This window comes from Pelodiscus sinensis, chromosome 9 (assembly GCF_052426305.1).
Source record: "Pelodiscus sinensis isolate ZL-2025 chromosome 9, ASM5242630v1, whole genome shotgun sequence".
In the NCBI taxonomy this organism is placed as follows: Eukaryota; Metazoa; Chordata; order Testudines; family Trionychidae; genus Pelodiscus; species Pelodiscus sinensis.
Genome location: NC_143060.1, coordinates 32,097,229 through 32,121,982, shown reverse-complemented (window position 1 = coordinate 32,121,982; position 24,754 = coordinate 32,097,229). Strand labels below are relative to the sequence as shown.

The window sequence follows — 24,754 nt, the reverse complement described above, 5'->3', positions numbered from 1 at the left end:
AGTACCTCAAATGTTTCTATACAAGTGCTGTCAACATTAAACTCTGGGCAACAGAACCTTGTTCTTTTAAGGGCTTTCTATAGACTTGGATGCGAGGCAGTTTTTTGGCAGCTTGAAATTACATCTCACTTACAGTCTGATCCTGTGATGTGATTGTCTTCCACTGGGAGCTGAGAGCTTTTATCAGTTGTCAGAAGACACTTGGCACCTTGCAGGATCTAGACCATAGTCAAGAATATCATGTGTGTCATAAGATATATTAGCTTTAATATTGGATGTTTAATGCTCATTATCGATAGGAGTGTCAGATTGACTGCTTTCCCACATTCTGTTTTGTTATGTGCGTATTCTTGGAATGTGGAACAAGTACAAACGTGCTTGTAGTATCACTTTCATTGCTATGGCAAAAGATATTTTTGTTTCTTTACTACATGCACACATGCTGTCTTTGGATGGATTGAAATTAAGTGCGTGATCGTACAGCATGTCTTTTGTCCTGTGGGACAAGGTCTAATGTGGATGGGACGTGACAGCATATGTGTTTTGTGGGTTTTTTTTTTTTCAAAACTGAAAGTTATTCTAAGCATTTCTTTTTCCTCTTTTAATAACAGATTTAATTGAAAATATTTACATATCCTCTACAAGTGGGAGAGAACTTAAAATTTATATGCCCAGTGAAGTATCTGACCATAGGCCACAACTTGATAGCATCACAGTTTCTAAGAAACGTAACTGGCTACATCAGAGTCCGTTAAAGACCTCTAATCTGGAAGAAGAAAATGTCTCTAAGAAAATGCAAGGAAATTCTACCCATATATCCAATCCTTTGCCTGAACCTAAACTGCCACAGGGCCCTCCCAAATCACCTGTAGGACATGAATATCCTTCAAGAACCTATAATTCTGTGACTGCTGTTCACCATTCTACAAGCCCTTCAGTTTTGAGAAACTGTATTTTAGACTTCAGTGAGGATAATGATGCAGATGATGAAGGAGAAATATGGTATAACCCTATTCCTGAAGACGAAGAGCCTGACTTCCCCAGAGTCCATTGTTTGACTAGGAAAAATTCTGTTAATTTGGACTCCCACGCCACAAGTTTCAGGATGTTGCCTGGGAGTGACTTGATTAAAATAATGGGGAACAATAAAGGCTTTCCATGCTCAGAATCTGCAGGAGACAATCAAATGGCTCAGTCCAGTGAAATTAATCAAGCAGATTCCATACATTCCATGGAACACGTACAGCTGCACAAGCAAAGTTTTGTGTGCAAGACTCAGAGTGCAACAGCAATAGAGGAAAACGCTGCATTTAAATATTGTTCAGCAGGTAAGAACGTTATTGAATATATTGATGTTACACTCCTGTTTTTTTGGGTTTTTTTTACAGAAAAGTTAAACATCGTTTTGTTTTCTCTTCATTGTGAAAATTTCTATGAAATTAATGGGAAGTTGATTATCAAATATGCAGGCCATAATTTTCAAAGTTGGGTATATAAAGTTAGATACCTAAATAAGTAGTCTGACTTTCACAGGTAACACCCACACATTGACTTGAATAGGAAATGTGAGTATTCAACCTCTTGCAAAATCAGGCCATTTATCTATATATAAATATGGGTTTAGACCAGAGGTGGGCAAAAGGGCCTCCATGCGCCAGATTCGGCCCACCAAGTGGGTTGATCTGGTCCACGGAGGTCCTACCAATAAGGGCCTAGGGACGGGGGAGCGTGCGGTGCTTAGAGTCAACCCTGTAGTTGACTCTTAAGTGCTGTGCACCGGAGGGCAGGGATCAAGAGACTTTGCGCTCCCCCAGGCCAATCAGGGCTTGGGGGTGGGGTAAGCATGTGAAGTCTCCCACCTTGCCTTGCCCTGCCCTGCTCTGCAAAGAGTATGCGGTGCCTCTTATTGGGAGGAGCACACAGAGTCTCCTCACACCCTGCAGAGGGCTCAGCACTCAGCCCCCTGCTCAGCTGCTGTGTGACTCCAAGTGTGGCACTCCTTTGCAGGGTGGGGGCAGACTTTGTGTGCTCCCCCAGTCAGAGGTGCCGCGTGCTCTTTGCAGGGCAGGACAGGATAGGAGGAGACTTCGCATGCTTCCCCTGCCCCCAGGCTTTGATTGACCTGGGGGCAGAGGGAGTGCACAAAGTCTCCGCACACCACTGTGGGCTCCTAGAAGGAACCATCACCTGTTGAGAACAGTTGGTGGTTCTCAGGGGTGGGGCAGAGGAATATGATTTCACATGCTTTTCTACCCCCAGACCTAACAGGGTCTATGGGGTAGGGAAGAACAGAAGTGTCCTGGTCCCATTCCTTCTGCCTGCGGCCACTTCAAAAATTTCTGAAGTGGCCCCCGGTCAAAAATTATTGCCCACCCCTGGTTTAGGTGCTTAACTTTGGATATTCAAGTTTGAAAATTATGGCAATTATCTATAGCTATTCATTTTTTGAATCTTTAAAACACATCTTTGCTCTGAAAAGTGACTGTAAGAATGGGGTGCCATATGTATGTATCTAGATCAGATTTGCTCCTCTCAGAGATAAAATGACGTCTTTGTTTAACCCTGGTTATTAGCCCTCTGAATGGAGCCTGGAATCTGAAATGTAAATTGGTTCTTTATGGCTCACATCAGGCCAACAATAAAGAGCTTACAAAATGAGCCTAGTTAACAGTTCTGTTGATGATGCACAAACACAGCTACACATGTAGAATTGCGGTAAAACAGTTAACTGGTTAAACAAAATGTTTAACTGCTTAACCATGATCCTGTGGTGGGCTGGGCCCACCTGAGCTGGAGCAGCCCCCTCCTCCTCCCCCAGCAGTGTGGTACATTGGGCCCAGCCAGGTTGCAGCAGTCCCCCTTGGGGGTGCAGTGGGTCTGGTGTTCTGTCTACCTCTGCCTGGGCACTGGGCTAGGGCTGCCTCTGCAGTACAGCCTGGTTTCCGCCTGCCCCTATCTGAGGTGCTGGGCTAGGACTGATGGTGCAGCTGGGGTGACAGAGCTGCTGGAGCTGGGGTCTTGCCTGCCCTTGCCCAGCAGGGATCTGCAGCACATGGTGGGGATGCTGGTGGGACCGCAGCTGCTGGGGCTTCCACTGCAGCCCTGTCTGCTGCCCTAGCTGAGTAGCCCCTCCCCCACCCAGCCCAGTTAACCAGTTAGCTATTTGGTAAGCCTAGTGTTTACCAGGTAACCTGTTAACTGGGTAACCTTTTACATCCCTAAACACAACATATTTTGTTTTCTGTGTCTTAGCCAATTCTAACTCTATGTAGAACTTTAACTTTAGCTTTGTAACTACTTAATTTCCTCAAAAGTCTCTTGTATGCAATTTTTATCAAAGACTTTCTAAAAGGCCATATACATGATATCAACACTGCCTCCTATATCTGCTGTTTTGTTGACTCCCTCAAGCAATTCTAGTAAATGAGAGAAGAACAGATGGTGGTGGTTTGTTGGCTTGTCCCTATTTATCATGTTCATCAAGGGTTATATCTACGCTGTGATGAAAGATCTGTGGCTATCCCTGCTGGCTCCACTCCTGGGGAAATAGCTTTACTCCACAGGGGAGCTGCCTGCCTGGGAGCAGGGTAGAGTTTAACTGGTAACATTAACTCGATAATCTCAGTTTATCAATTGACCGGTTAATCAGCTAACTCTAACATCTGTAATTAATATCTAAGTTACTTTGCCCAAGTCCATAGTGCCCAAGTCACTGTAGGAAATGGAATTTAGGTCCCTTTGTGTCCTACACTTCCTGTCTCCCTTCTGTCCCCCAAAAAAGAAAGAAAGCAAGAAAGAAAGATAAGGTCATGTGAGCAAGTTATAGAGCCCTGGTCTATAGGCTGAAGATTGTGTGACAGCACTAAAAAAATAGCAGGCAGTTATTTTGAAATAATGACGAAATACTGTCAAGCTGGAGGATTTCTTACTCTGACTCCTGTAACCCTCATTGTACAAGAAGTAAGGGAAGTCGGAGGAAGAGTGCTCTATTTCAAAATAAGTGCTGTATAGACACTCCCAGTTTCAAAATAAGGTACACAATTGATGTAGCACAATTTGCGTAGCTTATTTCAAGTTAAGCCTTGCTGTGTAGATGCACCTTAACTGAAAAAAGTTACAAAACAGTGAATTCTCCTGCAGCACCTTAGAGATTAACAAAACATGTAGATGGTATCATGAGCTTTTGTGGGCACAATCCACTTCTTCAGATGAATGGAGCTAAGGGGGTCTACGGTCCAAATAAATAGCAGAGAGAGAGGGGGGATGGAGAGGGAAAGAGAAGGGGAAAAAATGGAGAAAAAATATTGGCAATTAGAGTGTCCATGCTAACTAAAGCTAATAGAGTTAGCTAATAAGTAATATGCCTTCAAATTAAACTGCTCCTTAAATGTTATCTCTATGATGAAGTCTGGTGAAATTGATTATGGATTTCTCCTATGCAGTTTACTCAGTATTGAGTTAATTAAACAATTTTAAAGCAGTTCTCTTTGTGTGTGCATTGTATAATGATCGCATTGACTGGATTAATTGATAATGAAGTGGGTCCCTGCTGTTAAGTAATTGGCTTTATTGTGGAGGAGTAGTTAGCTGATTCTTTTAATCCAGTTAAGGTGTCTACAGTTATTTTCAGTCAAATTTAATCGGACAGCTCATCCAGATAAAATTACCACATGAATGGCAGCATGTCCAATTTAACTTTATTTGTATTACGGCAGAGTCTGAATTACACAAGCAATTGCTAAGCAGTAAAGAAATGTCTGTGTCTAAGACTCAAATACACTAAGCAGTAACTCTTGTCAAATACCGCATGATTGTTCAGCAAATCTGCTTTTACCAGTAAGGAAGATGTCTGAGCAAAGATACTATAGGTTAGATACAAAAACAAAGCTTTTACTTGTATTCCTAATAGCAGCATAGATTTGTAGTGATTTTTTTTTTAATGGTCAGGATGTTCTTTTTATTAATGAAATATTGCTTTTATGACTGTTTTTCTGCAAAGTATACTTTGGGGGTGCTTTATTAATAAGATAGCTGTTTGTTACAATTTCAGTTTTTAATCTGAAATGCATTTAAATATATTTTATGGGTTTTAATTTTTTTTTTCATTTCACTCAGCTATGGCAATTAAACTAGTTTAGTCACTTTTTTATATGCTGATTTATTTATTTATTTATTTATTTATTTATTTATTTGATAACATAGTGCTCCTACATTTTTGGTTTCAAACTTCAGCGCGGGATGTTTAAATCAATACCAGTTGTTTTGTTTTTAATTTCTTGAAAATGCTTCTATTAATACTAGGTTTTGAAAACTATTCTTTAGTAAAACATAAATGTTTGGATTTAATTACTTCTGAGCAGCTGTTCCAAACAAAACTGAATGTGCTTTTTTAAAAAATACTATACCAGTGTGTTAGAGCTTAATCCTGTAGATCCTTGTTTTTGTTCTCACTCATACAAGTACTGTAGTTCCAGAATTGGTAGGATTACTCACATATTACTCTTGTGAACAAGGATTTGCAAGTTAATTTCCTTAATGCATAGTCCTGGCCTTTCTTAATATTTTAACACTTAATGAGAAATAGAATTAGATATAAATACATTGAAATACTTTTCTCCAAACAAAAATGCAACAGCAGGTTGTACTTCTCTGATCCAGCACCGTCAACAGGACCAGACCAATCCCAAACGAAGGAATTTGTTGAACCAAGGAAGGGCAATGCTGGCTCCTCTACTGTAGCCAGCTGCAGGGCTCTGCTCCAGAGGCAGCAGAGGAGCCAGAATTGACTGAGTGATGACTGAGGAGGCATTTGGGGTTCCACAGTCACCCTACCTCTTCTCTGGATCATTCCCACCTTCCCATTATGCCCTTCCCCCCCGCCCTCCCTCAAGTTTGAATGCCACAAATTGTGACACTTTGGGGTGGGGAGTTGCAGAGCGGGAAGGTAGGTGGGGCTAGATTTTTCTGTGAGTGCTCCAGCCTGGGAGCACCCACTGGGATGCCAGACCACAGATGTTGCCAGACCATGGAAGTTTGGACTATGGAGATCCAACCTGTATAAAATTCTTATAAAAACACTTTTAACTCTTCACGATAAAATACAGGTTTTACCTCCCTCGTGGCTGGTCCCAAATGAGGGGATTTGCTGGACCAGGGGAGGTCCTTCCCAACCTGATCCATCCTACACTGCTGTCCCCAGCTAGAGCTCCAGACCTGCCCTGCTGCTGTCTGCCCAACCATGGCTCCCCAGGCTGAGCTCTGTGGCTGCTGCCAGGGCTGGAGCTCCACGGCTGCCACTGCTGGCCCTCTGCACTCCAGAGCTGGGGCCAGAGCTCCAGGGCTGCTGTTGCTGGCCCTCCGTGGCCAGAGCTCTGGGGCTGCCGCTGCTGGCTCCCTGAACTCCGGAGCAGGAGGAGCCAGAACTTCCTGCTTCACTGCCCACCCCTATGTGACCCTGCCCCAACACAGGGTTCCCGGCTGAATAAATCACCAGCCCTTCCTGCTGCTCCTGCCCCATGGCCCAACCTCCTTATACCTAGGCTCTGTGGTTCAGGAACATCTGTGATCCAGTAGGACCACAGATGTTGCTGGACCAGAGAGTCCTGCTTAAGGGCGGTCCAACCTGTAATATATTTTAAAAGTGAACTAGAGTCTAAGTTAGAAAACAGGTGGAAGGGAGAACTGATGCTTTGGAGGCTGTAGGAAAAAAGTTTTGGTGGAAAAGTGTGCTTTTTTTGGCATGCATTTAAGGAAAAGTAGATAAGTATAAACTGAAAAATGTTTTTTCTAAACATTAGTGTACACAAAATTCAAATGCCAAAATATAGACTTTCCTAAAAATGTAACCTAACTGTACAGCTTATTCAGTGCTGGTATAATCTGCAAATGTTGAAAAATGACTCCTCTTTATGATTCGAATCACAGCATTGTGAAACGTTACTTTAGGAGACAAATTTACAGTTTTTGGTGGTGGTGGATTTTAATGTACTAGTATAATTGAAGCAGTGGTGTTGGGTCTTGGTCTAAAATAAATCGTAATAGCTGCCTGTATATGATATTTCTTATGGAACTGTGGCCCTCATAATATTGGATCACTAGCACTGCAGCTTTGGAGATGGAACAGACTTGTCTACCATTGGAGCCTCACCTATCTTGCTGCCTTTGAGCAACAGCTATATTTTTATCTGCTGCTTCAGCTCCTCCTTGCTGCCCTGACAAAGCTCCCTTGGAGCCAGCTGAGTGTAACCAATTATCGATTAAATGGTGTGTTGGTTACACTCTAACATCCCCTAATACAAAGACTTCCCATCTGCTTTCCAGTCAGAAGCGGTATGATACTAGGTCAATCATGCATCAGAATACAAACAGTCTGAGCCTATCTTCCTGGTTCTTGAACAGACTCTCAAGCCAGCAAGGTTAGTTAGAGCGCTTCTAGTCACACTTGTAACTTCCAGTAATAAATCTACTATCTCAGCATTTATCAGGCCTGCTTTAGATGTACCATTAGTACCAGAACAAGGGTCTCACCAATACATCTGCAGATTCTTGAATTTCTTCAAGATGGACTCCAGTTATGTCGGGTAGTTCAGACATTCAGAGATCAGGAGGCTGCTTTGTCGAGCATCCTTAGTGTAGTAGAAGATTTCATCTTATCTAGATGTCCAGTATGGGGTGTGTGTGTGTGTGTGTGTGTGTGTGTAGTGAGCTTTTGAGTGTTTTTATTTTTTGGGAGCAGCATCTTTTCTTTCATGGGATCTTACCTGGTTTTTAGTGCCATTACAGGTCATCCATTTGAACCACTTGTGGAGATGTCTCATTACTTTCTAACGTGGCCTTTTTGATAGCCATCATGTTAGTCTACAGACTAAGACTAAGATGGTGTCTCTATTCCTGGAACCTCACCACTGCACCTGCTATAAGGAAAGTAGTAATAAGAATCAAATCTGTTTTATTGTTGGAGATTAACCACAGGTCCCATAGCACATAGACAGTTATTTCCCTCCTTGTGCCCAGCTCCAACACCTTTCACAGAAAAACTGTGGCATCCTTTGGATTTCTGCAGAGCCTTTAAAGTCAGTATTACTTGTACATCTTAGGTCAGAAAATCAAATGTTTTTTGTGCTTCCTTATCCACTGTCAAAGGGTAAAAAAGCTTCAAAATCTTTCACTTCCAAATGGCTAAACTATTGTATGTCAAAAGCATAAAAGCATTGTCAGAAGCATAAAAGCGTATCTATTACTCCAGCTTCTAATGGCAGAAGCTGATCTCTGAGCTGTGGCCACATCAGGGTCAGAAAGACCTTCTACAAGCAAAAGAGGAAAGCAGACACCTGGGCATCTGTTCATACTTTCTCCTAATTCTACAGGCCGGATGTGCTGTTATCATCTGATACTGCTTTCAGTGGATGATGCGCCTCATTGTAGTATCCCAGTAATTATTAAGAAAGGGTTCTCCCTTTTCCATCTGATATGAGTGTATATAATCCCCTGCGTGCACACAGACATGGATATGAAAATTCCAATGTCATGGATCTGCGGACCTCATTACAAATAAGAATAGGGAAATATATTTCTTCTTTATATGAAAATGTCCTTTTTAGGAGCAATGAAGTCCCCAGATACATCCTCTCTTGGGCTGTTAATTGGGGGAAAGAGATGGTGTTATTAATTGGCACTCAGTGTCTTGTGCATTGAATATTTTGCTCTGCAGGAGGATTGTTCTTTATGCTTAATTTTCCTTACCAGTATGCATTTCGTAAGTATGCCTAGGGGTATGAAAGTTTCTCAACTGGCAGTTTCTTAGAAGAGAGGCCACACCTAGCCTGCCACTGTTTTGATATGTTTTGGTCTTCCTCCAAGGCTGAATATAGTGGAAACCCAATGTCATGTGGGCTTTGTACCTGAAAATGTATTTCTTATAGTAAAGGCACAGATAAACTTTCTTGTTCTGTATCTTTGGTACAACAGCACAGTGGAACTTCTGGATCAATCACTGATTATTATTTTGGCAACATTTTTACTGCTTTTTTTTTTAAGTATGTGTTCATACCAAGATAGCTGATTCCATGTAAAATCCTAGTGGAACCAAGACTTGTTGGTAGCGACTGTAATATCACGATAGCCTGGGATGCTGTAGATAGGTCCTAATACTGTATAGTAATATTAACACCATGGCTGCGTCTAGACTGGCACGTTTTAAAAGCTTGCCCGCTATCTACACTGGCTGCTTGAATTTCTGCAAGAACACTGACGATCTCATGTAAGATTGTCAGTGTTCTTGCGGAAATACTGTGCCGCTCCCGTTCGGGCAAAAGCCCTCTTGCGCAAATGCTTTTGCGCAAGAGGGCCAGTGTAGACAACGCGGTATTGTTTTGCGCAAAAAAGCCCCAATGGCGAAAATGGTGATCGGGGCTTTCTTGCGCAAAACCACGTCTAGATTGGCACAGATGCTTTTCTGCAAAAAGTGCTTTTGCGGAAAAGCATCCGTGCTAATCTAGACGCTCTTTTCCGCAAATGCTCTTAATGGAAAAACTTTTCCATTAAAAGCATTTGCGGAAAATCATGCCAGTCTAGACGTAGCCCATCAGTTTTGATGGGCCAAGCTTTACTGTGTCCTTAGAGCTCCCAGATAATCAAGGCAGGCAGTCAGTGTTCCCTGAAAGCTGTGCGAGTGTGCTGCTCAGGAGATTTTCAAATGCCACCCAGCTGATTAGCAGAGCTCCCATAGCTAGGCTTTTTGTTTTTACTGATGGGCACATTTGCAATGCCTTGGTGCATATTGTGGCAAGGTCAGTCTCATTCCTGGGTGTGTCCCAGAGCCCTGGTCAGTCCACTATCCCACAGTCTAGGTATTGTGGACCAGGCTTCGCCTGCCCTTGCTGGGGCTGGGCTTTGGTTCTCCAGCTAAAAGGGTATGGATCAGATGCCCCTTGTTCAGCATGGTCTTGGCAACCAGTCCTCCCCATCTACCAGCTAGTCTCTCAGGCTACTTGGGGAAGGGAGCCCTACTGCTTTCTGTCAGAGCTCCTTACTTCCCCTGCTGTGTCCGTCAACTCTGATGTTGTCTGTCTTAGCTTCTCTCACGCTCTCTCCTTATCAGTTACAAGTTCCGTTCTGTTTGCCTCCTAGCCCCTTCTCCCCCCAAGACTTTATAGAGGTCATGTGGCAGCCTCAAGTCAAATCAGCTGGCCCTTAATTGATTTATAGCAGCCTTGCTCCTGATAACTCTGGGTCAGATGTTCCTGGCTTCCCTGAATTAGGCTTTGGCTGATTAAGGTTTTCTGCTTTCTGGAGCTGCTCTCTCCTCTTCTAATCTAGTCCTCCAGCCTGACCTTGTTACAATATAAAAATGTATTTGCATGTGGCTGGGAAAGATTAGAGGGAATATTGAATGCAATTGACTTCTTCAGAGGAAATGGCACTTTATATTGTCATCTTTTACTTAGCTGGTGCTGGAACAAAAAGAGACAAGCCAAATTAGGCAGAAGAGAAGAACTTGGACTTTAGTATCAGATATCATCATCATCTAATTTGACATCCTAAACATTTCAGGCTACAGAGCCTCAGCCCTTCCCTTCTGAAATAGATCCCTAGCCCTCTAGTTGAGTTACTGAAGTTTTCAAATCATGGTTTAAGAACTTTATTAGAGGAAATTAATCATTTAGTCTAGTTTAAACAAGCAAGTGACCTGTGAAGAAAGTGTGACACCACCTGTAATGGACAGGAGAAGTGCTGACTAGCACCCAGTGATTAGGGTTGCCACGTGTCTGGTTTGGAACCAGACAGTCCAGTATTTGAGCTTGCTGTTCGGGAAACTAATTGAGAAAATATAAATGTCCGGTATTTTCTAAGTAAGATGTAATGTAGATTGTGATGTAATGTCAAGTGTGTCCGGTATTTTTGTTGAAACCATCTGGCAATGCTACCAGTGACGAAGGGGTTAAACTCAGGTAGCTAGCAAAGGCATTGGCCAGAGGGCCAGGAGAGCCCAATGAGATAGAGCGGGTGTGGCCAACCCACGGCTCATGAGCTGCATGCCACATTTCCTCCTCCCCTGCCCCCCGGTCATTGTGGCTTGAGAAGCCGCCCCCGAACACGGCCCGCGCCTCCCGGCTCCCCACTGCTCACCGGGGTAGGGAAGCCGTCTGGATAAAAATGGCGGATCCAATATGGGAGCTGCAGCCACCAACGGGAGCCTGCTGAGGCCAAAAAGCCTTCTTAAAGGGCCAGTCCTTCCCTCCCTCCCACCCCTCTAACTTTTTGCTCTGGCTCTTTGTGCTGGATACAGCTAGATCTTGGCTCTTTACCCGGAACAGGTTGATCACCCCTGAGAGAGTGTAGAAATTTGAATTGGATATCGATTCCTTACCTGCTGTCTTTGTGTGGGAAAAATTAAACCAGGAGTTGAGAGAGAATAATTTAAACCCAGGCAGGACTATGATGCCTCCAAGGAATTCGGGGCATGTAAGTGGACTGAATAAAGAGAAGTTTGGAAGTAAGTAAAAAGGCTAAATGAATGTTGTTGCGTTCAGGATTTTGTGTGTGTGTGTGGGGGGAAGGGGTTGGTTTGAACTGCTCTGTGTGAATCTATGCCTCCCCTCCCCATTTACCATCTAGCATTGTGCCCAGATACTCTTGTCTGTGTTTTAATTTGTTTTCCTTAGTTGCTGTAACATCTTGCAACCAAGTGTGCTTTATCAATTTTTTTGTTTTGTAGTACAAATCACTTCTTTCAAGGTGATGAGTTGATTCTTGTGTCTTGGAAGGTCTGTCTGTATCTGTATGCCTCAGACTGAGAGATCAGCTACTAATAGGGTTGCCAGATGTCCGGTATTCACCCGGACCGTCCGGTAAAAAGATTCAGAGAATACTGGACACCTAAAATGTCTGGTATTTTCTGATTTTCTTTTCCCCGGACAGGAGGTGAAAACGCCGGGCACCTGGCAACCCTATAAACACTCAGAGCCTGGCCTTCCCCCCTGCCCCCGAACCTCCCTCTGGCTCTCAACAACCCCAGCTCCCCTAACCCGAGCTCCCATGCTTACCTGGTTCTGCAATGCTGCCAGCACAAAATGGCTGTCGACCAAGGGGAAGCTAGGGTTGCCAGGTGTCCGGTTTTCTACCGGACAGTCCGGTATTTGCACCATCTGTCTGGTAGAAAAATTCAGAAAATACCGGACATATGTAATATCTGGTATTTTCTGAATTCCTGGCAGGGCGCCGGACGGAAGCCTGGTGGGGGCGGGAGAGTGACTGGGAGGCAAGGCCACGATTGGCACTAGGAGCCTCTGGTCCTGTGCAAAAGCCTGCTGGGAACCTCTGGTTGCATGCAGAAGCCAGGCGGGGGGAGTGGCTCCCAGCTCCTCCCTCCCTACCCCCACCCGGCTTCTATGAGCAATTTGAGGGATCGCCTGCCAAGGGCGCGGCCCCTTGGACTCCAGCTGCGGCCAGTAGCTGTACCCACCCGACCCCGCCAGCTCCGGGCCCCCCCCTCCCGTCCAGCCCTGCGCCCCCTGACCCTCCCCAGCTCTGCTTCCCGGTCCCCCTTCCTCCCAGCCCCCCCCATTCCTCCTGGCCAGCCCCGCCACCTCCAGCTCTGCTTCCCAGCCCCCCCTTTCCTCCCGGCTAGCCCCGTGGCCCCCGGACCACTCCCGCCAGCTCTGCTTCCCGCCTTGCCCCCCTCCAGGCCAGTCTCTACCCCCCCACGCCCCGCCCATGATCAAGTGTGTCTGGTTTTTTGGCGGGATCTACCTGGTAACCCTACCTGGGTCTTAGTGCTCAACTTCTCCCCTGTTCCTATCCCTGTACTCACTCTTAAAGGGGACATGCTGTTTTATTTTATTTTATTTTTTTAAACTGCAGTCTTTAGAAGCTAGGGTTGCCAGATTGTTGAAACAAAAATACTGAACACCTCCCCCCCTTTTTTCCTTCAACAGTATTTTTTCCGGGAGTTTTTTTTTTTGGGGGGGGGGGGTGTTCAGTATTTTTGTTTCAACCATCTGGCAACCCTAGCTACTAAAGACTTCAGTTTGTTTTCCTCTTTCCTTTTTTCAAGCTTTTTTAGGGCAAAAGAGGTTGGGGTACCCCTGAGAGTGGGTTCAAGTGTTCATCTCTGGGGGTTTTTTACTGATAAAAATCACTTGATGGTGGCAGCATTCCCCCAAATCTGTGTATTGTGATTCTGGGGGGAAATTTTTCGTAACCAGTGCCTGCAGAGGTAAGGTTTTTAAGCTCTCTTGCTGGCCCTTACCTTCTGCACTCGGCATGCCAGAGTGGGGAACAGCCCTGCCACCTTCCAATAAATGACAGATGGAAGAAGGCTTCCTATCTCTTCTGGGTATCTAAAGCAGTTAGCTTCTGAAAGTTGAGGGCCTAGTCATATGTGTATCTGAGGCATCCAGGGCTGGATTACCCAATAGGGAGACTAAGCACTTGCAAATCAGGGGCACCAAAAAAAAAAAAGAGATTTTATGGCATAGTATTGTTTTTATTTTGAATTACATATGGGGGGCACCATAATCTTTTCAGTGCTTAGGGCCTCTAAAGGTCTTAATCCAGCCCTGGAGGCATGGCTTGACAGCTCAGCTTTGCAGGCACACAAGACAAAAAGACCTAGTAGCCAGGATTGAAGTAGCTTTGGTGTCCCTCTTTTTTGATTGTGATTTATGCTAAATCTTTTTATGATCTGGCTGCACAAAGAAGCATGAACTGCATTAGCATTTTACACTGTGAAAATAACAAGAAGAACTGGGTCCTCAGGAGACATCAGGGTCAAAAGGGCATGCTAACATAGGCCCCTTTATTAGAGAGGCTGCTGAACTTCATTGGGAGTGTTGCAGCATACACAATCTTCCCAGCTGGAATCTAGCCTTAGAGACCACAACTCCTATGATCTCTTGGGGAAAGAGTAAGCAACTTCTTTTCCAGGGGGAGCAAGCAGTGGGGCTCTATTTTGGGAAGAGGAGCCACATTGCTGGGGTGGAGCTCTGTCCATGCCAGGAGCTACTGAGAGCCTGCTGGAGCTTTGATTGAGCAGGGATCTTCAGAGATGGCTGGTGGCTTCCCTGAAGCCAGGGAAGAGACTACTGCTGTGCCTAGGGCTGACTGAGATGGGCCTGCTGTGAAGGCAGTGTGAGTAATCCACACTCTTGTTTGGGAGAGTACTTGCAAGGGAAGGAGCACAGAGGCATAGCTGAGCTTCTGAGTCTGAGGAAAGGCAGAGTGATCCTCCCGCTGAACCAGGACCCAGAGCTGTGGACATTTAGGCTTGTCTACTATAGCCTTTCTGTGGCAAAACATGGAAACAAGGCTAAGCGTGGAATATCGCCATGCCTCATTTGATAATTGTTGAGCGCCCATTTTTGTGCAAGAGGCTCCTTTTTGTGCAAAAAAACCCCTCTTGTGCAAGAGCCATTCTCCCGCATTATTTCTCCTATCCAGTACCATCACTGGGATTCTCATGATCTCCTTAAATGTCGGCAACATCAGGCACACAGGTGACTGTTGCTTGCTTCTGAGTAACCCAGGGAGGAAAATGGGGGAAGGGAGATTTACATTTATGAGGAAAGTGACTGACCTCCAGATATTCAGCAATGGTGTATCAGAGCTAGAGAAGAAATAACGTGAGAAATTGGATGAAGTGGGCTTTGCCCACAAAAGCTCATGATACTATGTACTTTCGTTAGTTTCTAAGGTGCCACAGGACTACTCGTTTTTAAAGTTAGAGACTATAACGGCTACCCCTCTGAAACTCATCCTAGTTTGTAGATTTTGAACTTTCAAGTTTGGCTGGTGAGCTAAACTGATACTATACACTGGATGTATTTTCTTGTGAAATATTACGTAAGCTATATTGTGTTCAGCAAACTCATTATTGTAATGGAAGAACAGACAGTTCAGGTTGTTTACTTGCACTTTGTGTGTCTGGAGGCTAATCTGCAGTCAACACCTCTTTAATTATGGACTATTTAAATAATTCACTTCGTCTATTGGGGCAGCAGGTAGCTTCATTACTTGCTGTCAGAACATTGTCTCCTCTCTTTCAGGAAAGGTATTTAACCCCTAACAAAAGCATCAGGGAAATATTTTTTTAAACCTATAGTAACCTCTCTACTCCCTCGCTTTGTATCATCAGTGGTATGCACTGGCTGCTGCCCTGTGTATCAGCCAGCTCCCCAGGAGCCGGTATACCAGGAGCCAATTTAACAACTGTCTCTCAGCATGCACCAGCTCCTGGCTTCCACCTTGGCCCCAGGGAGCCGGCTGCTGCCCCATGCTACTTCCTCTGATACAGAGGCAGCAACTCAGGGAGGCAGGCAGCTCCCCAGGAGCAGGACCAGGAGCCACATGTAGCAGTTTGGGTAACCAATAAGTTTATCGGTTACCTGTTTACATGGTTACACTTTTATATCCCTATCCAGAACCTTTTGCTAGATCTGTTTGAAAAATGATAGTTGTCCAAGGGGGAGGGGGAAGTTTAGTACTTAGGTGTAAAGAAGAAATGAATTTCCATTTATTTGAATTATCTGCAACTATTTAACAAATCCCATTTTTTTTTAAAAGGAGGTATTTTGATTCTCTCCCCCCCCCCTTGTCTCCTTTTTATTTTGCCAAAGTGGATGGAAAGGATAACTTCCTGGTTTCTTAACCAGTGCTCAGTTTGGGGAAGCACATGTTCTTCATTAAAGACTGTTCATAATTCTGCTTTTTAACTTCTAAATGGGGTTGTAGCTTTAATGGGTCAAATCTTCAACTTGTGTAAATCAGTGTAGTTCTATGGACTTCAGTGAAGCTATGCCACTGAAGAGATGGCTCAACATTTCTATGTGGCTTATGACTTAAAAGAATAGTGTGTGCCTCCTCCCAGTCCACTTGGATATCTAGCGCCAGAATTGCTGTGTTTATGTTTTGGTTTGCTTATAAACATTGCAAAAGTTCATCAGTGGGCTGAGAAAAAAGCATGGAAAATCCAGAAATAAAGAAAAATATATTAAAACCTATTGAAAAGCTATTTTTAACAATGGTATGGTTTTAATTGTAGTGTTAGTACCACAAAGCTTTATATGAACTTAAACAGATGTTTTCAGAATTATATATGTATTATGCCTACTAAGGGAATTCCTGGAAACCTATAGGAAAAGGTTCTTGTGAATAGTAATTTTAGTTCAATAGTAGTTTCAGGTTTTCATTGGAGTTCTATACTGGGATATTTATTTTAAAATTGTAACAGTCTGTTAGAATTAGAGAACTGTTGCCACCTGAAATATTTTTGTGTTGGCCAGTTATCCATTCACCTTATTACCTATAAAAATTACACATTTTTCTGGTAAAATTTGAAGCAAATGTTAAACCTTTAAAACTTCCTAAAATGGAGGAAAACTTTCTATGTAAGCCAGCGCCTTTATGCTTTTAAAATAATGCAGCTTGTTGGAAATTCATATGACAAAAATTTATATAGAAAGACAAGGTGGGTGAGGTAATATTTTTTTTTTTTATTGGATCAGCTTCTTCTGCTGGTGAAAGAGAGAAGCTTTCAAGCTTCCAGAAGCGGAAGAAGAGCTCTCTTCTTCAGTTTAAAGTAAGCTAACCTATTTCCTTAGAGCCCAGCTGTGAAGATGTTAATTTCATTAGGACTGAAAGCTGCGGGACAGGATGGACCCTGATTCTAAATATAAAGCTGAGATGAAAAGTATCTGAATTTATGAAATATTGCAGTTCCCATAGTCTGCCTGCCTCTTTGCAGTTATGAAAAAGGCTTTATTACTTTGTTCAATTACATTATTGAACAAACCTAAACATTTGCCTTATCACACCAAATAAATAATGAATTGAGGTAATCATGTACAGTGCATCAGGTACACTGCAAAGTCATTTTTGTTCAATTATAGTGCCTTTCCAGGAAAACTTGAAATCAATCTAATATAAAACTATGAATCTCTCAGTTGAGTTCTGCAAAATCTCTCTCTCTCGCTCTCACATACCTATAAAGCCAAAAAATAAAACTCTATAAAGCTGATTTATGTAGCAAGTATAAGTAATGGCTTTACATTTCATTATTCTAACTTGACTTTTTTTTTTCAGTAAGTTTCAGTTTCTGTAGTCTGGTATGCCGGGCAGTAAAGCATCTTGTTTTTATTGTTTCATGGTGTTGGCTTGATAGTCATTTAAACAACATCGTTCGTGCTGGATATTTTTCAAGCATAACAGACACGATCAGATTCTGATTGGGCGTTGAAATGAAATTGATCGAGTTTATGTAATAGTCTATGTTTTGTCTTGCCAGGTAACCAGAAAAAGCAGTTTATTTTGTTAAGCAGTATTATGTGAATGCTATATAGAGTGGACTGGATTTCAGAGTAAAAATTTGTTATATTTAGACTATAGTGAGTTTACATTTTTCAGATGGTTAAAAGCTATTTATGCTGTTTTGAAAATCACATGCATATCTTAGCAACTTTCTGGCTTTACTGGAAAACATGTGGCTTAATACTCATGGAAATACCAACCCACATAATAGTTGACTGTTAAAATTTCACTCAGCCACATATTTCATTTTAACTGTTCAGTGCTGAATACAGCAGAAATTGGACACACAAAAGTCAGAATGTTAGATTGGCTCTTCAGCTCTAATGAAACTGAGAAAAGTTTAATATGTTGGCTTGCTTTTCTAAGCCTGTGCCAGAGACTTCTGACAGGAAGAGAAGATTAATGTTAGCAGGCTAACGCATGGTACTGATTACTATAGAATGCTTCAGGCCAGCCCACCAGTGGGACTGTGTTCTGATTTGAAGCACAAGGGAGTGCTTTGTCCAGTTTTATCAAACACCACATTTCTTACTAGGTGCTTGCCAGAGAAACACTGCAGGCATGCTAGAAAAAGTCTTTTCCCTGTATGGAAACTACTGTACTTCAATGGGACACAGCAACTGAGGAAACAAGAAAAGAAAATTCATGTATTCTTCTGTAGATCAGATCTTATGCACTATTTTTTCAGACTTGTAACTTTTTATCATCAAGAACCTTTTTGTAAAAAAAAAGGGGGGGGATCATATCTGTAAAAATTATCAAAGTGGGGAACTAACTTGAGTATCAAAGTTAGATTTTTGTAACATTTACAAAAACAATTTTAAAATAAGGTTTTATTAAATTAGTGAAACTAGCAAATATGATTTCACTGTTCAAGATGAGTGAAGTGCATAAAAGTAAACTAACCTTATTAATGATGAAAAGTAAATCACATTAACAGAGGAGAATTGTGAGGATCAATTAGTGACTGAACAGTCATTTGTTCATGTGAGGTACTATGAATTAATGCTAAAAGCATTTTAAAAATCCAGTGGTAGTAACAAAGGTGCAGATATCTTATTAAAATGCGACGGTATGACTTACTATACTTTTGTGAACAATGGTTGGTCATTTGCAGATTCTCCCAGTCCGCTATTAGCAAAGGATTATAATTTATGCTTGAAGTTTTGTCAGTGATTATGACCAAATATACATACTTTTCAAGTTGGTATATTAAAGAGGTTCAAGTATGCACAGGGGTTACATAACATCTACTCTTGTATGTATCAGCATGCATTTTAATACCAAGACTGTCAAAACTTTCCTGTTTCTGTAGTAGCAAAGATTCCGTTGGTATGACTTGTTTAAGCCTTGAAAACTAGCAGTTTGACAGATGAAGGTCACCTAGGAACTGGCTAACTTCCAAGCCTGTTTTGGGGATATAATGCTAGGAAAGAGGAAAGGCTTGTCCCAGGAAAAGTTGGGATTCTTGGGAAGAATGAAACCTGAGAGGCAATACCATGGTAATCCCAATAATAATGGCGGATTTCGACTTTCTACATGTTGATTGAATACATATTGTCATTTTAGGATGGAATTCAAAGATACAGTCGTATATGGTGTATCTTGGAGCAATTAGTCCTGGAACACACAAGAGGAAAGGCAATTCTTGATTTTAGTGGAGCATGGAGTGAATATAGTGGAACCACTAGGCGGTAATAACTATAATAAAGTTAAGTTTGACATCCCTGTGAGGGAGAGGGATACACACAAGAATTCCACCAAGTTAGTAGTTAACTTCAGAAAGGGGCATTGCACAAAAATGAAGAAGCTAGTTAAACAGAAATTTTCAAAAGTGAAATGCATGCAGGCAACATGGAATTTTTTTATCAATACCGTAATAGAGGCTCAAATTAAAAGTATACGCCATATTAAAAAAACCTAGTAAGAGGACCAAAAAAATGCCATCATGGCTAAACAGAGGTGTGTAGAGAGGAGGCGTCCTCTGTAATACTTTATTGCAGAACACCACAAGCTGTGTGCTCTCCTGAGTAATTTAAGGGCAGCGTCAGTACTCGGAGAGGAGAGTGTCTGTCTGTAGTGTTCCACAGCCCTCTCATCTAAACTCATGGGTCACTGACATCTGAACCCTGGTGAAGTAGTCAAGTCAGTCTGTGTGAGGGCACATTATACAAACAGTTGGATTACTACACAGGTAGGTGGGATGGATGAATTGTTTAGAAATAGCATGCACCTCTTCTGTTTGAGGGGTAGCTGTATTAGTCTGTAATTTTAAAAACAATGAGTAGTCCTGCAGCACCTTAGAGGCTAACAGATATATTGGATCCTGAGCTTTTAAGGGTAAAGCCACTTCATCAGGTGAGCTGGAGTGGAAATTATAGGAGAGAGAGTGAGAGTGTGTGTGTAAAACAGCAAAAGTAGCTTTGTTGGGCAAAGCCTCGGCAGAATGGGAAAAATCAAGCTTCTGATTGTTCTTTACCAACTTTGGGCTGGAAAAGTCAGCAAAATGCATAAAGGTTGTGTTTTGTCAGTAGAGCCCATATGTATTGAGTACTGACAAATTAATAACCTCTTCCATAGCTCATGATTTTTTATTGCCTCTATAACTTCTGTTAATTTTTACTTTGTTTTGTTTTCTTTTAAAGGATCTGGAATTGTACCTGCAAACAAGCCTGAGACAGGAGTGACAGAAATTTCTCCTCCAAGTCCTAATCCTTTGAAAAAAGGAGGCGCGATTAATTGGCCTTTCCCTGATAAAATAAAATCTCCTAGAACTGTGAGAAAACTTTCAATGAAAATGAAGAAACTGCCAGAACTTAGTAGGAAGCTAAGCATCAAAGGAACCTCAAATTCTAATATTTCAGATAATCCTTCCATGCTGAAAGGTGACTGTCAGGATACAAGCCATGTCACATCTTTGCCATCTTCTGGAAATGTTGCAGCAGCTGCTAGCAGGAATGTTATAAGTCGTTACCATCTTGACAGTAGTGTGTCATCACAAAACGGCTACAAAAAGAAAAGCAGCGGGAGTTCCAAATCTACCAGTAAAGGTGGTTACCTCAGTGATGGAGACTCTCCTGAATTAATAACAAAATCGGGTAAACATGGTTCTGGAAGCAGGTTTGGGAAAGGAAAAGAGACCCTTCCAAATAACAACAATAAAACTGAAATAGACATTGATGCTTTTAGACATTACAGCTTTTCTGATCAACCCAAGTGTTCCCAATATATATCTGGACTCATGAGTGTTCACTTTTATGGTGCTGAAGATTTAAAGCCACCACGGATGGACTCAAAAGATGTTTTTTGTGCAATTCAGGTAGATTCAGTAAACAAAGCAAGAACAGCCTTGCTTACATGCAGGACAACTTTTTTAGATATGGACCACACTTTCAACATAGAAATTGAAAATGCCCAGCACTTAAAACTAGTGGTCTTCAGCTGGGAGCCTACCCCACGGAAAAATCGTGTTTGCTGTCATGGAACAGTGGTTCTCCCCACTCTTTTTCGAGTGACAAAAACACATCAGATGGCTGTCAAATTGGAGCCCAGAGGGCTTATTTATGTTAAACTAACTCTCATAGAACAGTGGGAGAATTCTCTTGATGGTCTAGTTACAGATCGAGAGCCAGTGATATTTGGAATAGATGCTCAAAAAGTTGTTGAGAAGGAAAATGTGGGCTTGATGGTACCACTTCTGATGCAGAAGTGTATTACGGAGATTGAAAAGAGAGGCTGCCAGGTACTGTAAACTATTTAAAAAATTCTTCTGTATCAAGTGGTTGAAATTTGTTTTGCATTGTTATGTTTCAAATTTGAGCAGCAAGCAAGGGAATGCAGTAAATGTTTGCCATGGTGTATCTTTTTTTCTTTGTTTCTCCTCTGATGTGGTCTCTTCACTTTGTCATTGTCAATGTGCAAATTTCTCCTCTTTCTCATTGAAACATGGTGAGGAGTAGTGAGGCTGGATGTGCCCAGCTTTTTCAGCTTCTTCATAAGGGAGGCCTATGCTTAATGCCAGTGGCATGTTAGGACTATGGGAACATACATAAAACTGTAGATTATGGCACTTGGATTCACTCCTCAGGAAAGACAATGCTGGGATTAGGATTTACCATTTCCTAACTTTCAACCAATGGCTCAATCCATAAGACCATGCTGCTGCACATATGTTGAAAAGATAGAATGTAAAATTCCCAAATACCCACAATTCAGACATTGTGCCCTCCAAATTCAAGTCATTTGTTGTCATCCTGGCAAAACTTGGGTTTAGCAAATGCATTCACAAGCCAATATGTGAGAGAGAAACTCTGATTTGTCTCCTGGCCTTTCCTTTATTTATGCTGCTGTGCATAGCATGTCTTGCCTTTAAACACAAGCAACTGCTTGGGAAGCCCCCTAACAGACTAAAAAGGTCTCAGTCAAAATCTCTTCTCGCAATCGGACAAAAAGGATACAGAACTCTCATTGTCTTCCTCCAGACACACACCCTTCCTCATTTTCTTTCTCACTCTCTTTCTTCATGAGGGGACCCAAGAATTGCAAAATAAACTCTGCAGTCTAGTAGTGTCAAGTTTTGTCTCTCTTGTTCATCTTGTTTATGGTTGATTAGTCTAGAGGTTGTAAAATGTGAGTTAAAAAGAGTATGATCTCTTCATCTTCCAGTAATGCTTCCATTTGTAAAGTCTGAAAAACATTTTAAAGTAAGAAAAGTGCACAGATCTGATGTCAGACTTATGCTCTGGCCAATTTAATTGAAATTAGCTTTCACAGAATGCTCCATAACATGTGAGAGGCCTGGGACCCTTGGACACACTCTTTCATTCAATACACAGGACTATGTTTCAGCTACACCAGACTAACACGGCTACATTTCTATCACTTTCATTCAATGTGTGTCTTTCTGCTGGTGAACCCTGCAATTTCCTCTGGTTTGTTACATTTTAAAATTTGTGCCATTTTAAGTGAATGGCTCTGGGCCATGTGGTTCCCCCAGTCCCATTTTTTACCTTTATCACGAGATTACCCATCAGAAGACTATAGTCTACATATGCTCTGTTAAAATGGAAAACTACCATTACATTTTATAATTCCACATGGTAGCCCTGCTAAATCTGGAATATCTTTTAGTTTTTTAAATAATATTTAAAATATAGATGTGTATTCTTATTATTTTGGAGTTGAATATCATTGATAACTGTGCTTCACTTGATCTATTACACTAAAGCTTTTTTCTATTTTGAAAGTCAGTGTAAAAGGGAAGCGTTTAGAGAAAATAAACCTCATAGTTTTCAGTTGCAGTACATTGTAGGAGTGGTTCTCAGTGGGGGTATCATAACCCTAAGGGGCATATATTAACTCTTCTAGATATTTGCTTAGTTTCATAACAGGCTATGTAAAAAGTACTAGAGTAGTCAGTACAAACTAAAATTTCATACAGACAAAATTAGAAAATAAGCAATTTTCGATAATAGGGTGCTGTATCACTTTTGTATTTTTGTTTTGTAAGTGGGGAATACAAGATTAATCATACTTTGCAAAAAGGTACAGTAGTCTGGAAAGGTCGAGAATTACTGCATTATAATGTGTCCCAGGGCTTCAGGCTTTTTTTCTTGTGCTTGTTTGCACTTAGTCAAGTAGTTGATGTTGACAATCAGGATATTACTGATTACTGAGCAATTGGGATCTGAATTGTCTTCAGGTGCCTAATTTTTCAACCCACACAAACAAGACTAAAATAGTTGAATTTCACATTTGACTATCCATGAAACTTTGGATTTCTTACTGAACTATACAGGATACCAGTTTATGTTTTTGCTAATGTCACTGCTGTTGGGATGATTAACAGGTTATGGTAATAAAACCTTATGGCTAATGTTGAGTGTTTGCCTAATATCTGCATATACAGGGCTGATTGCTGCTCTGTTATATGGATGCACCATCCATTGACTTCATTCCTTAAATCTTCATTTATATCAGTGGGCAGAGGATGAAGATAACTTATTTGACCATTAGTGTATGGTCAAACAATTGGCCCTTTTTATAAGCCATCATATCCTGGATTCTAGTCTCTGCTCATGACTAAGGGTACACATAGACAGCAGCACTATTTTGGGATACTTCTAGAATCCCGAAATAGTATTTTCTGCATGTTAACAGCACAACCGTTATTTTGAAATGGCTTTCGAAATAACGGGTGCACCGTTCTGACATCCCTGTAAATCTCGTTCCACTAGGATTAAGGGACATTTCGGATTAGTGCTCTATTTCAAAATTTGGCACTGTGTAGACAGCGCCAAATTTTGAAATAAGCTATTTCGAGATAAGGGTGCAGTGGCACTCTGTGCAGCCTTAGAAAAGTCATTTACCAGTCATCTTGCCAGTCAGTAAAATAGGGATCAAAATAATAGTCTCATTCTAAGAGGTGGTTTTAGGTTTAGTTCTTTAATGTCTGAGAAGTGTTTGGAGAATAGATGTTCCCAAAATACAGTGTTTTTTAAAATAATAAGTATAGCAAAATAGAGCATGTAGAAATATATGCACCAAATACTTTTCAATGCATGATGATCATGTATAGATACTGTTCCTTTGTACTGACTGTTAGGTAACGCTAGAAAATATAATCTCCTGGTTTGTATAAATGTGTTCATGTAACTTAAAATAATGTACGTGTTGGCATAATATCTTAACACTTCTCAAATTTGCTTTTTGGTTATCTGATGCTAGAGTACATCTGTTGTTTCCTGAAACCCCAGTTGGGTATGCTATCAAATATAATTAAATATTAGTAATGATACTGTTAATTGCTGTGAAAGTAAGTGTCAGTTATAAATTACTCACTTGACAAAGAAATTCAAATCCCATTTAAAAATGTTAACTGGTTAAACTATATGGTTAACTGGCCCATCAAGGGCTGCTTTGGCCTGATCAGGCAGTGCCTGCTGCACTGCACTGTCAGTGGGGAAGCTGCTCTGGCCAGGCTGGGCACCCTGGTAAGTAAAGCAGCAATGCTTACTGGGTACCAGTTAACCGGTTACCCCCTTTACAGTCCTAATTTTATATTGTTAATAGATTTACAGCATAGTCTTGTTTCTTAATGTGCATAATCTGTAATCTGTGCCCATGATTCATGGGTACAAAGGTTGTTTATTGAAGATCCTATTAATCATTCATAGACTATGTCTGTCAAATTACCTTAAAAAGTCCAAGGCCCATTTTTTTAATCCAAATTACTTTCTGTTTAAACTCAAATGAGTTAACATATTATGAATTAAACAGTTATACAAGCACACAACTGGTGAGCTGTACAAGCACAGTAGAAAGAGGTTTGCAATTTTACCTGTACTACTTTGCATTATTTATTGAGATTCTACCCACTCATCAGTGGTTATAAAGCGTAAATGTGATCAGAATTCTGGTTTGTGACTCACAGGAGAAGAAAATGAGCCTG

General features: G+C 41.6%; 1 protein-coding gene across 3 annotated transcripts in view; it reads left to right on the top strand.

Moving 5' to 3' along the window:
- SYDE2 (synapse defective Rho GTPase homolog 2) overlaps positions 1–24,754 on the top strand; it is a 53,776-nt gene that overhangs the window by 6,672 nt on the left and 22,350 nt on the right. For all 3 annotated transcript variants that reach the window (XM_075936378.2, XM_075936379.2, XM_089780487.1), the window contains exons 2-3: positions 612–1,328; positions 19,950–21,046. In XM_075936378.2, coding sequence (XP_075792493.2) covers positions 612–1,328; positions 19,950–21,046 — 1,814 coding nt within the window. The remainder of the gene's footprint in view (positions 1–611; positions 1,329–19,949; positions 21,047–24,754) is intronic.